The sequence below is a fragment of the Sander lucioperca genome, chromosome 11 (assembly GCF_008315115.2).
Source record: "Sander lucioperca isolate FBNREF2018 chromosome 11, SLUC_FBN_1.2, whole genome shotgun sequence".
Classification (NCBI taxonomy): Eukaryota; Metazoa; Chordata; class Actinopteri; order Perciformes; family Percidae; genus Sander; species Sander lucioperca.
Window position 1 is genome coordinate 36,097,313 of NC_050183.1, and position 11,807 is coordinate 36,109,119.

General features: G+C 39.0%; 3 protein-coding genes across 11 annotated transcripts in view; 1 reads left to right on the forward strand and 2 right to left on the reverse strand.

The window, feature by feature from the left end:
• Positions 1–958, reverse strand: part of pip5k1ca (phosphatidylinositol-4-phosphate 5-kinase, type I, gamma a) — a 54,643-nt gene extending 53,685 nt beyond the window's left edge. For 2 of the 7 annotated variants that reach the window (XM_036006970.1, XM_036006969.1), the window contains exon 1: positions 433–956. In XM_036006970.1, coding sequence (XP_035862863.1) covers positions 433–565 — 133 coding nt within the window. In that variant the 5' untranslated portion in view covers positions 566–956. Of the gene's footprint in view, positions 1–432 lie in introns of all 7 variants that reach the window. The other 5 variants (XM_031318343.2, XM_036006971.1, XM_036006968.1 and 2 more) reach the window with 4 other exon arrangements.
• A 2,032-nt stretch (positions 959–2,990) lies between these two features.
• gpx4a (glutathione peroxidase 4a) lies at positions 2,991–7,532 on the reverse strand. Of its 3 annotated transcripts, none has more exons than XM_031318367.2 (7): positions 7,360–7,532; positions 5,316–5,410; positions 5,067–5,211; positions 4,270–4,421; positions 4,142–4,166; positions 3,801–3,860; positions 2,991–3,332 (listed from the first exon to the last, which is right to left on the reverse strand). In XM_031318367.2, the coding sequence occupies exons 1-7, from the start codon at positions 7,423–7,425 to the stop codon at positions 3,300–3,302; spliced, it is 576 nt and encodes a 191-aa protein (XP_031174227.1). In that variant the 5' UTR covers positions 7,426–7,532; the 3' UTR covers positions 2,991–3,299. The 3 variants fall into 3 exon arrangements, with proteins under 3 accessions (XP_031174227.1, XP_031174225.1, XP_031174228.1); XM_031318365.2 differs by having other exon boundaries at positions 7,333–7,529; XM_031318368.2 differs by lacking the exon at positions 7,360–7,532 and adding an exon at positions 5,606–5,855.
• Positions 7,533–7,740: 208 nt separating this feature from the next.
• polr2eb (RNA polymerase II, I and III subunit E, b) lies at positions 7,741–11,691 on the forward strand. Its single transcript, XM_031318364.2, has 8 exons — positions 7,741–7,930; positions 8,444–8,618; positions 9,271–9,386; positions 9,570–9,650; positions 9,772–9,830; positions 10,040–10,118; positions 10,932–11,004; positions 11,539–11,691. Exons 1-7 carry the CDS (start codon positions 7,874–7,876, stop codon positions 10,995–10,997), a joined length of 633 nt encoding a protein of 210 aa, XP_031174224.1. The 5' UTR covers positions 7,741–7,873; the 3' UTR covers positions 10,998–11,004; positions 11,539–11,691.
• Positions 11,692–11,807: the final 116 nt, after the last annotated feature.

Consider the following 11,807-nt stretch of genomic DNA (forward strand, 5'->3'; position numbering starts at 1 on the left):
GTCATAAATCCTAGCTACACCCCTTGCTCTTTATATATGTTAAGACAAGACAGTAATTATAAATTCAGCTATACTATAACGTTATACATATCATGTTACCCTTTCCAATATCGAGTCATTTCCTAGCCATGGTTTGTTGTGTGGCTGACTGACTAGACACGACTGTAACGTTACCAACATAAATGCACTAAATTTACACACATTATACACATTATATAACGTTAATATCTAACTTTACCTGCTGCTTCCCTCATCCATTCAGCTAAGTTAGCTCCTAGCCGAACGTTAGCTTACCAATTCCGTGCTAGCAAAGATGAGTCGGGACTTTCTGGTCACAGTAACGTTAACATTAGCATCAGATGGAAATGGATGTCAGGGTTATGAAATAAACATTAAAGGCGGATAAGGTTTATATAAAAGGCGATAAAGTACCCATGTCTGTGGCGTCCATCCCGTAGCTAACTCCAACGACGGTGTCCCCATCATCGGATGCTGTGGCCCCGGATATCGGGCTCCCGTCCCTGGCCTCGGACAGCCCGACCGCTCCCTCGGCTGCTGCTTCCATTCAGCCTCCCGGAGGAAAAACAGGCAAGCCCTCCGTATGAAAGACTCAGAGCGACGGCGCGATCCCGGTGAGAGGAAGGACACGGTGTTGTTTGATGTGTAGCAATAATCAAACGGAGGAATATGTGATAGTTATCCGCGACGGTCCCTTCATTTGTGCGGTGTTTCCTCACGACGGCGGAACAGGGTCCGCTCCTCTCAGGTCGATTGCACCGCACTTGCTGCTGCTGCCTGGTTTTTGTGCTGGACCTTGTGTCTCCCTCTGCAGGAGGCCGAGGGATCTGCAGCCAGGAGCTCAGCGTGTCCTCCTGGAGGCTCTTCATCACATGCAGAGGTCAGCTGGAACTGGTGGACGTCTGAGTAGCTGCGTTACATTTACACGGGCTCTCAATCCGTCTGGTGAGTCAACCACATATCTTTTACTTCATTTGTGCTCCAAAACGTATACAGAAACAAGTAGGCTAGTTGTCAGCTAGAGAGATGGTTAACTGGTCAATTGGGTCTTAATAAAAATGGCTCAAGTTCTCATGCTGGCTCTGGCCTTTTGACTTCTGCATCTTAATCATAGTTTTTTTATGTACATTTTAAACATCTTATATTGCATACATAGCCTTGACAAAATGTATTATACATATTGTATATATGTTTTTGACTCAAAAACAGCAGGTGTTTCCCTTTATTCAAGTGCTAGATGTGCTTACCTCCTCAAAGCAAATATATGTATCATAACTGTGCCTGTCATCTAAGTATTGAGTTGCTGTACTATGAATCCAATCCAACGTATGCCAGGATCCTGTTTGTGGACTTCAGCTCCGCATTCAACACCATCATCCCGGAACTCCTACATCAGAAGCTCATCCAGTTCTCAGTGCCTGCCTCCACCTGTCAGTGGATCATCAGCTTCCTGATTGACAGGCAGCAGCATGTCAGACTGGGGAGCATCTCATCCAAAACCCGGTCCATCAGCACTGGCGCCCCACAGGGGTATGTCCTCTCCCCGCTCTCCTCCTGAAGTTTGCAGATGACACAACCGTCATTGGTTTGATCCAGGATGGTGATGAGTCTGCTTACAGACAGGAGGTGGAACAGCTGGTCCAATGGTGCAGTCAGAACCACCTGGAGTTAAATCCCAAGAAGACTGTGGAGATGACAGTGGACTTTATGAGAAGTCCTCCCCCCCCCCTCCTCACCATCCAGAATGACACATTGTCCACTGTGGATTCCTTTAGGTTCCTGGGTTCAACCATTTCACAGGACCTAAAATGGTCTGCCCACATTGACTCTGTCCAGAAAAAGGCCCGCAGAGGTTATTCTTCCTGTGACAGCTAAGGAAGTTTAATCTGTCTAAGGAGCTGCTGACCACTTTCTACTCAACCATCATTCAGTCTGTCATCTGCACCTCCATTACTGTCTGGTTTGGGTCAGCCACCAAACGAGACAGGGCCAGACTGCAACGGACAATTAGGGCTGCAGAAAGGATCATTGGAGCTGACCTTCCCTCCATCCAGGACCTGTGTGTGTGTGTGTGTGTGTGTGTGTCAGGAAAAGGGCAGCAAAAATCTCTGCAGACCCCTCACATCCTGGTCACAAACTGTTCAACCTCCTTCCCTCTGGTAGGCGATACAGGGCACTGCTCGCCAAAACCAGGCGACACAAAGTCAAAGTCACAAAGTCACTCTGTTGAACGCTCAGAAATAGACCCTCCCACCCCCCACCGTAACACTAAACAAAGTCAATCAACACTGTTCTGCTCATCTATCTCATGTATATTTTCAGTCTTACAATTACATAATTGTTATTAATATATTACCATTGCACTGAACTGCCTTGCACTGTATTTATATTCAAATCTTAAATCTGATACATACTGATATTGCACTATTCCTTCCCTCTCTTTAATTATTGTATATTTTTGTGAAGTTCTAAATTTTATTGTATTGTTATACTGTGTACTTAATAGTATTTTTTAATATATTTGTCACTGTCCTTCTGTTTTTTATTCTGTTTTTTTATTCTTTATATGTTAAGTGAGTGTTGTACTTTGAGAGCAAAGATTAACCAGAGTTAAATTCCTTGTTTGTTTGCGCAAACCTGGCCAATAAAGCTGATTCTGATTCCGATATCCAAAAGATAAGACATGTGACATTTTTCTACCCAGAAAAAACAAATCTGTTTCATTTTAAGCTCTCGTGCCTACGCATGTGCAGTTTTCTGACACATACTTTTTCATTTTTCAGTGTGACAGAAACATTGATTTTCTGTCTTTTTTTACCATTTTCATTATACAGAATGAAAGATCACTGTGCACAACAATAGCTCAGGACTAAACACATCTCTTCTACAAACAACACCAATAAAATACAATATAATATAACTTGGAAAATGCCAATGTTTTCCTGACGGACAAACATTACAGACTACAATATCATTAGAGCAAAATCTTAGTGCATTTTATTATGAAAACAACGCCACACATTAATCTACTAACACCATTAATAATGTATTTGAGGATCACTTCTCTCCAGAGAACCAAATAAATGCAAGCTTGGTCATCCTCCCAGGTGGTTTGCACGCCATTTTCATCAGGTCTGCTCTGTCCGCCATGCAGGTTTATGAACAAACCGTCACTGATCTGGGGTGGACCCAAACTATATTCACTGGTGCTTGGAGAGGCAGAGAAAGGAGCTAAAAGGGCAGAGGATCAGTAAGCGAGGCATCGATCATCCATTAGGCGTTTACATGTATCGGGGAAGATCCTTCTCCACCACCTGGAAAGAAAGCAAGAGTAGAAGAAAGCAAGAGTAGAAGTTGACATCCATTGTCTGAATGAAAGTATATTAACACCTGGAGAGACATCACAATACACACATAGTATGTGGAGTTACAGCTATAGTAACATACAAATCTAGCACTGTTTTTGTGTGAATTATGGACTAGAAATAATGTCAGCTTAGTGTCCTCTCTCACTCTTTCCTTTTTGAATATTCATTCAACTTATTCATCTCATCTGCTTTAACTTATTCATATTCACAACACAACAGCAGAACTTTTTTTTCTTCTGTACACAATGTTATATCTGGACAGTAAATAAAAAGATGTGTACAAAAACAGAAAAACTCTTCCCAGTGTCACCAGGCCTCTGAAGAAAAATAGCCACATCAGATAAATATAAAGTGTGCTACAGTCAAGATATACACACTATAGTATCTGTGGCAAAGGAAGATGTTTGTACATACACTGGGATCATCCAGGGGTCCATATCTCTTCACTACCTGACCCTCTCTGTTGATCAAAAACTGAAGAGAAAGAGGAAACATAGAAAACTCAAATACAGTGAAAATGAAATTCATGAACAAAGAATTATTTTCTGTTTTACTTTAAGAATTAAAAACTTGTATGGTACACGTACAGGCTTCTTTCAATAAGCATTCTGTACGCTATTTGTAAACGCACTATAGAAAAAGGGCATGTGCTTAGCATTGATGCACAAGAATACAGTAATAGATGACTCATGTTCAGCTCTATCAACATTGGTGGTGTCTAAATACATAATAAATAACTGATATTAAATATTTACCTTGGTGAAATTCCACTTGATACTACTGCAGGAATTAAAAAAAAAACAATCATATATTAGAAAATAATCACTGAGTAGTAGTTTGTAGTGTAACATGTAAAAATATATACTGTAATATCACCACTTACTTTCCCATGAAGCCTTTCCCGTTAGGCTGGTGTTTCAGCCACTTCCACAGAGGATGAGCGGTGTCCCCGTTCACATCAATCTTACTGAACATGTCAAACTGAGCGTTGTAGGAATGGGCAAATTCCTTGATCTGAGTTTCGTTGCCGGGCTCCTTCAAAGTAAAAACAGTTGAGAGAAATAATTAATATAACTGGTCAGCACTATTTAAGCCCCGTGCAAAGTGCCCTACTAAACCAATGCCGATAAAGCCAAAGTTGGCTTAATTTACAACAATATCAGGGTTTTAGCCAGCCCCCAAGGAAAAACACCAGCACCAAAATGATAAGAATAAAAATAGCAATTCCAATCCTCTCCAAATGTGTTTAAGAGCAACAAAAAAAAAGGCCCTTTCTGAGCCAGGAAAAACTCTGAATATGTTGATTTCCCTTGGATACATCGTTGGCAAATATCATGGTTATACAAATGTTTTATGAATAAACTCTTCCATCTTTATCAGTAAAGAATACACTGTAAGGTTTCATCTAGACTGTTTTGTAATTTGTCATACGACATTTTCAGGTCACAAGCTTGGACCTGTTCTAATACTGTGCTTTAACAAAACACACATATACACACTCTTTCTGTGTCTGAGAATGAATTTGTTGCTAAATTAGATTAAATTATGGTACATACTAGCATATACTGTAGATTGGATATAGGATTCATTTGATTTGTTGACTAAAATGTGACAATGTTTATATAAAAATTCAATTAAATACTAATTCCAAAAAAAAACCAACACTTATAAGTAACGTACCTGGTTCCCAAATTGGTTAGAAGGGAAGGCAAGGATGCTTAAACCTCTCTCAGCGTACGTAGCGTGCATCGCCGCAAACTGAGAGTAGTTCACTGGGGTTTTGCCTCATTTAGAGGCAACATTGGTGATGATAACAACATTCCCCCTGAAAATACAAAGAGGCACACATACATCATTTTTGGTGATGGTAGGTTTATGTATTAGGATGCTGTAGCACATTTAGGGAGAGAATATGTCTTAGAAATGTACCTGTATTTTTCCAAGGAAACCAAATTGCCATCAATATCTACTGCTGAGAAGTCATAAATAGACGTGGCCTTCTGCCAGTCCTCTGTCGGAGCAGACTGTAAAGGGAGAAAAAAATTGAGTGATGGGAGCTTACTTTTAAAATGCACATAAAATAACAAGCTATATATGGTTTTAAAATAAAATAAATGAAAATCAAATAAAGAACACATCCAATCATTCCACAAAATCTGACATTGTCCAAAAGCAAGCTTCAGTACTGCAACATAAGTTCTCCTCTCATTTGTTCCTACCATAGCCTGCAGCAGGACAGAGAAGAGGACAGTGGACCCTATCAGGTGCATGACTGCCCTTCAATAAGATCCTCTGAAGGCAGAAAGCGTTCAAATCTGTAAACCCCCTGAGCGGCTTCAGCTACACCCTCACTGTCACACCACAATCCCACTACTGGGAGAGAGCACACGACCTGCTGTCCTCATATACAGGGAGCGGCTGATCATTAACAGAATTGATCGGCTGTGATTCTCCAATAGGTCCCTCTCTGCTGCTGACTAAATAAATCCACATCAGAAATGCACATGCAGTGCAGTCCACAGTCCACAACCTTATCAAGAACGTTGACTCCTTATGAAAGCTAAAATGTAGGCCATGTGGGGTTGAGCCTCATATGACCAGGGCAAAGGCTAACCGTCTGAAGAAATACATAAACTCATTATGTAATGTGCTTAATATTGGAATGAAAAACAAAAAGTTACATCAGTGAATAAGCACACATAACCTCCTAAATATTACCCCATCATTAAAATCCCCAAAACACTTGTTCATTTTACCAAATAATCACAATCTGGGAAAACAACAGAGTTGGTGTTTCAAGCAATTACAAAATACTAATTTATGTAACAGCTCTGTACCTGCCCATGTACTTCTCCAGAACATCTAGCCTGCAAGTACAATAGGGTAATACAGCAGTAGAACCACCAGGCAAAGCATTGCACAACATAGGCAACACACAGATCTGATTATTTCACAATTCTCTGGCAACGTGGGAATCCTGCTTCATGGCTTTGACAAATGGTTACAATATACACATTACTCCATTCAAATCTTTACAGATACTTTACTGTATGATCAAAATATACAATTAAGTAAACAAAAAAATATTGTCATGAAAATGACATGAAATATGTTTTGAGAGGGAAAGTAATGAATATTGTCAATTGAGGATATGGAATAGAGACAAAACTACTTCTAGCCAGTCCCCTTCAAATTTATATAAATACCTGTATTTTTGGTGAACTGGTTTACAAAGGTGGAAAGTAGGCTACCTAAGTACATTCCTACTCAAGTACTGTATTTATAGACAACTTTCACTTGAGTACCTTCACTTTTGGACTACATTACACTTCTACTCTACTACATTTATTTTTCAGACACATAGTTTCTAGTTTCTTTGATATTTTATTATGATAGTTTGTGAGATTTAGTTGCCTAAAGGATTCTCTGGTAAGCTAAAATTTTAGATAATATATAATACAATTTCTGTTGTAACGGACAACGACCTTGTGTTCTAAACCCTCTCAATGACTGTACATGTTGCTGTATTTCTAAGACTGATAAGCCTATCAGCTGATACCAGCAGACAGATGGAGGGTGCTGATCCAGAAGCATCCAGTGTTACAAACCACACTCATATGTACCTTTTTAACACTGCAACACCCTCAATTAGGTAATACGCAGTATACTAAAGTGCGTTGCCTGTGTAACGTTAGTGCACCACCAGGCGGTTGATGAACTGCATGAGAAAGAGTTGGTTTTCGGATGTGTTATGCAAAGTCACGAGTATTTACATATAGCTACAGACAGTATCTTTACCAAAAATCACTCATTGTTGATGTAGAATTGGTGAAGGAAAACCAGTGGTTGTTACAGTCGATAATAGCCTGACATCACTGTTTACGCAAATTACAAATCACAGCAGCAAGCACACCACACACATACCAAGTACTTTACTTTACGTTACCGTTGGGGATAAAATCAAGTACAGTACCATCGTTAGTAGTACTCCACTGCTCGCCACAGCCCCAAACGTCAAAATAGCAAATAATGGCCTCATTTTTTATATAGGAGAGGCCACATTTATTCAAATATAGCTGCACTATAGCGGCTAATTCCGCACGACTCCGCCCTGCGGTTTGTTGTGAAACAGCGGTGGGTGGGCACCGGAAACAGGAAACAACAACACCGTCTGAATACAACCATTATTAAAAAATATATTATTATTATTATTATCACCACTGTTATTATAGCATAACCTAATGGTTATAATTATTATTTTTTATTATTATTGTTATTATTATTATTATTATTATTATACAGACAATAATGCAAGTCAAGTCGTAGTAGTATTTTGTCAAACTCCACCCACACGTCACGTCATCAGCTTGCGTCAATAAAACGTGCGTCGCACATCCATGGTTTCGTCGCTGTGTCTGCCCGCAAGAGAGAAAGTGATAAATTAACAAAAATAAACTTCAGATTAAATCTAGAGCAAGTGGAACGATATGGATGACGAAGAGGAAACATACAGACTATGGAAGATTCGTAAAACCATCATGCAGGTGCGTTTGTTTTGAATGTTTTTTTTTAGCTTGCTAACTTAGCATGTAGCTTAGCTAGCTAAACCAGAGGTTCCGCTCTGTAATGTTGGAGACATGAGGTTTTCTGGATTTCGATCGTAAGTGTAGGGTAGTTCATCGGGTTTGTATTGATAAGCTATTTGTTTTTAGCTGCTTATTTTGTCAGTGTAATTTAACAGCAGCTGGCCCTGAGTAACTTGCTTTGCAGGACAACTGCATTAGTTAATTTCCAGGAAGCACTATTCTTTCTGCGAAACATTACAACGTTACCATTTAACAGGACCGAGAGACTTAAACACTAAATAAAGACATAGCCTCAAGGCAGAAACCTACTTTGCCTTCTAATTGCTGTTAGATGTCAGCACATAAACAGTCTTAAGAGTGAAGAGCTGCCCCACAGCTGTAGTCTGTTGTTCTAGTTTGCTTTTTAAAATACTGTATGATGGTTTGTCCTGGGCACTCACTGACTTGATGGTCTCACCTTTACACCCTCAGCTGTGTCATGACAGAGGCTACCTGGTGACACAGGACGAGTTGGATCAGACACTGGATGAGTTTAAGAGTCAGTTTGGAGACAAGCCCAGCGAGGGTCGCCCCAGGCGCACAGACCTCACTGTACTGGTGGCACACAATGATGACCCAACCGACCAGATGTTTGTTTTCTTTCCTGGTAGGTTAAAACCTATTATTAGATAGAATACTAGGTGGCTAGCAGTCCTTTATTTTTATATATATATATATATATATATATATATATATATATATATATATATTTGGGCTGGGCGATATGGAGAAAATCAAATATCATGATATTTTTGACCAAATACCTCGATATCGATACCACAACGATATTGTAGGGTTGACTATTGGTGCTTTCACAAAATATTTACACAATGAGATGTTTGATAAATAATCATCAGTAATGTGGATATAATGACTAAGTGGATAAAGACAAATAATAGAACAGTTACAACAGTCTGGTGAGTTAAGAAAATGACATCACTTTACTGTAATGCAGCCTTTAAAACCAGGAGAAGACAACACTTATGTCATATCACGATATTACGATATCCAAAATCTAAGACGATATCTAGTCTCATATCACTATATATATATATATATATATATATATATATATATATATATATATATATATATATATATATATATATATATATATATATAAAATACACAAATTGTACTGGAACTAAAGATGAGGCCAGTATATAATATTAAGTAGTGAGTAAAACTGTGTTGAGCATTGTTTTTATGGCTATGCAGCTGTGTGGTATTATTAAGTCATCTTTTGCTTCACTTTTCAGAGGAGCCCAAGGTGGGAATCAAGACGATTAAGATGTACTGTCAGAGGATGCAGGAGGAGAACATCACGCGAGCGATCATTGTTGTTCAAATGGGCATGACACCGTCAGCCAAACAGGTAAACGCTTAGATTGTAGAACATTGTAATCAAGCCAACACAAAAATGTATATAAAATGGATTAAACATGTGATTTCTGATCATGTTTTGTAATTATGCTGTGACTATCTTGCTGTTTCACTATCTTTCTGTTTTGGATCTTATTCTCCTGGTTAACATATTTAATGAAATGTCTCCTTACAGTCTCTAGTTGACATGGCACCCAAATACATATTGGAACAATTTCTACAACAGGAGCTGCTTATTAACATCACAGAGCACGAGGTAAACAACAGACTGATAAGTCCATTGTATTAAAATCCCATTGAAACTATAAATTATCTTTTAGACTATGCCTCAAATGTAGAATTACATTTTTGTTTTTGATTGTTTTTTTGTGTTTCAGCTTGTTCCAGAGCACATTGTGATGACAAAAGAGGAAGTGACTGAACTTCTGGCAAGATAGTATCCTTACACACTGCAATAATACATTTCACAGTGATTTGCCTGCAGAAAAAGCACCTGGGCACCTTCAGAATACTTACGATTTGTAATAAAGTATGACCTATCAGTTGATTTGCCTAAAGACCACCATCAAGCTGTATTTAGTGTCTTTATGAGACTCAACTCTGAAATATGCATTTGTAATCCTCCCTTAAAATTTTTTACCTCAGTAAATTAAAGGAAAGTCAGTTGCCTAGGATCCAGGCCGGGGACCCTGTGGCTCGCTACTTTGGCTTGAAAAGAGGACAGGTAACACATCTAGGAGACTCTTTTTTTATTACGTGGTGCTGTGTATTTGATCTTTGGTTGTTCCTCGAATAGTCTCGCTTTGCCAGACCATCTTCCACACGCCGCGGAGGAGGGTCTGACTAGTCCACACAGCATTCTGGGATGGGAGAAAAACGTGCTCTGGTTTATTGGCATTTCTTTAAACCAATCACAATCATCTTGGGCGACGCTAAATTCAGAACGGAGCCTCTGCAAAATAGCCTCGGGAAGGAACTTGTTTTGGTGGAACATGTAGGTTCAAAAGTTGTTTTAGTCGTGCGAGAAAAAACTCAGATTGGATAGATAGCTACCTGTCTCAATTTACCATGCAGAGATCTGAGGAGCAGTTAACCATAGTCCTCATAAATCTTAAAATTCCAACACAAAGAAAGCGGAAGGAAACAGACATCGGCGAAAAGACATCGGCGAAAAGACATGCATCTGGCGGAATTTCCTGCGGCACCCAAGCAATCCTGGAAGTGGAACGTCGAGGATATAGACTATCTCTCTAATAAATTGCTTTTCAGTAAAAGAGTGTGATCACTCAAACAGATTTAGACCCATTACTTGTTACAAGACATAACGTTTTTACGTAATTATAATGTTATTACAACAAATAGGAATGGTGGCCAAAACTAAAAAATAAGACCCGTAATAAACTGGACTTTTTTTTAACTCACATGAAAGTTATTTGCATGTAATGTTGTTACGTAGCTGTAATTTACATGCACCTCTACCCATATGCAAATACAAGAAATACGTGTTCAGTGTTCTATTTTTCTACAACTTTTACAGGTAGTAAAGATCATCAGACCTAGTGAAACAGCTGGCAGGTACATCACATACAGACTGGTGCAGTGACAGACAGGTAAGGGTTACGGATACATTTGCAGTTTGTTATGAAAGGTCAAGACAGTCCCACTGATTCGGCTTGTGATATTAAACACAGATACAATTATTTTTTTTAAATTTTGGGGCATTTCTACCTTTTATTGGATAGGAAAGCAAAGATGTGAAAGGGGGGAGGACATGCAGGAAAACCGTCACAGGTCGGAGTCGAACCCTGGACCCTCTGCACATACCAACTGAGCTAAATGGCCGCGCAATTTTTAAGTGTTGTTGTACAATTGCTTGATTTTTTTTTTTTGTATAGCATAATCATAAAGATCCCACATTGGTTTGTTTTACTTTGGTTGAGACTGTCCTGGGAGTTACATGTCATCACCACACTGTACTTGTAAGACTGATAAGGTAGAAGTTGTCCCACCCAAACCGTTTCAACTAAATTTATAGTAAAGTCAGAGATGTTTAACAGTCACCATCTATACATGCCCACTCAGATCTAATCAGCCAAAGCGTAGCTGCTTTTAATAAACCTGCTTTGTATCTTTTTGTTTTCCAGATATTCTTCAGGATCAACATTTAGGAGGACCAGTGAAGGGAACCCTGACAATGTTAATCTTCCATCACTCATCCTTCTGCTTTTGACTTGTTTAAATTGTAGTTTCTTTTTTGTAATTACCTATTTTGTAAAATAAACTATTCAAAATGGAATAAAATATTGTATTCTCAAGATGATTTCATTCACGTCACCTTTTGTGTACATTTAAAAAACTTCAAATTACTTAAAGCAGGAGACACATTCATAATCCCATCTACATCATGCTGTGA

Coding starts and splice junctions, on each gene's coding strand:
- polr2eb (XM_031318364.2), top strand. CDS start 7,874: ATGGATGACGAAGAGGAAACATACAGACTATGGAAGATTCGTAAAACC. Junction 7,931..8,443: donor TTCGTAAAACCATCATGCAG/GTGCGTTTGTTT, acceptor TTACACCCTCAG/CTGTGTCATGACAGAGGCTA. Junction 9,651..9,771: donor TTAACATCACAGAGCACGAG/GTAAACAACAGA, acceptor TTTGTGTTTCAG/CTTGTTCCAGAGCACATTGT.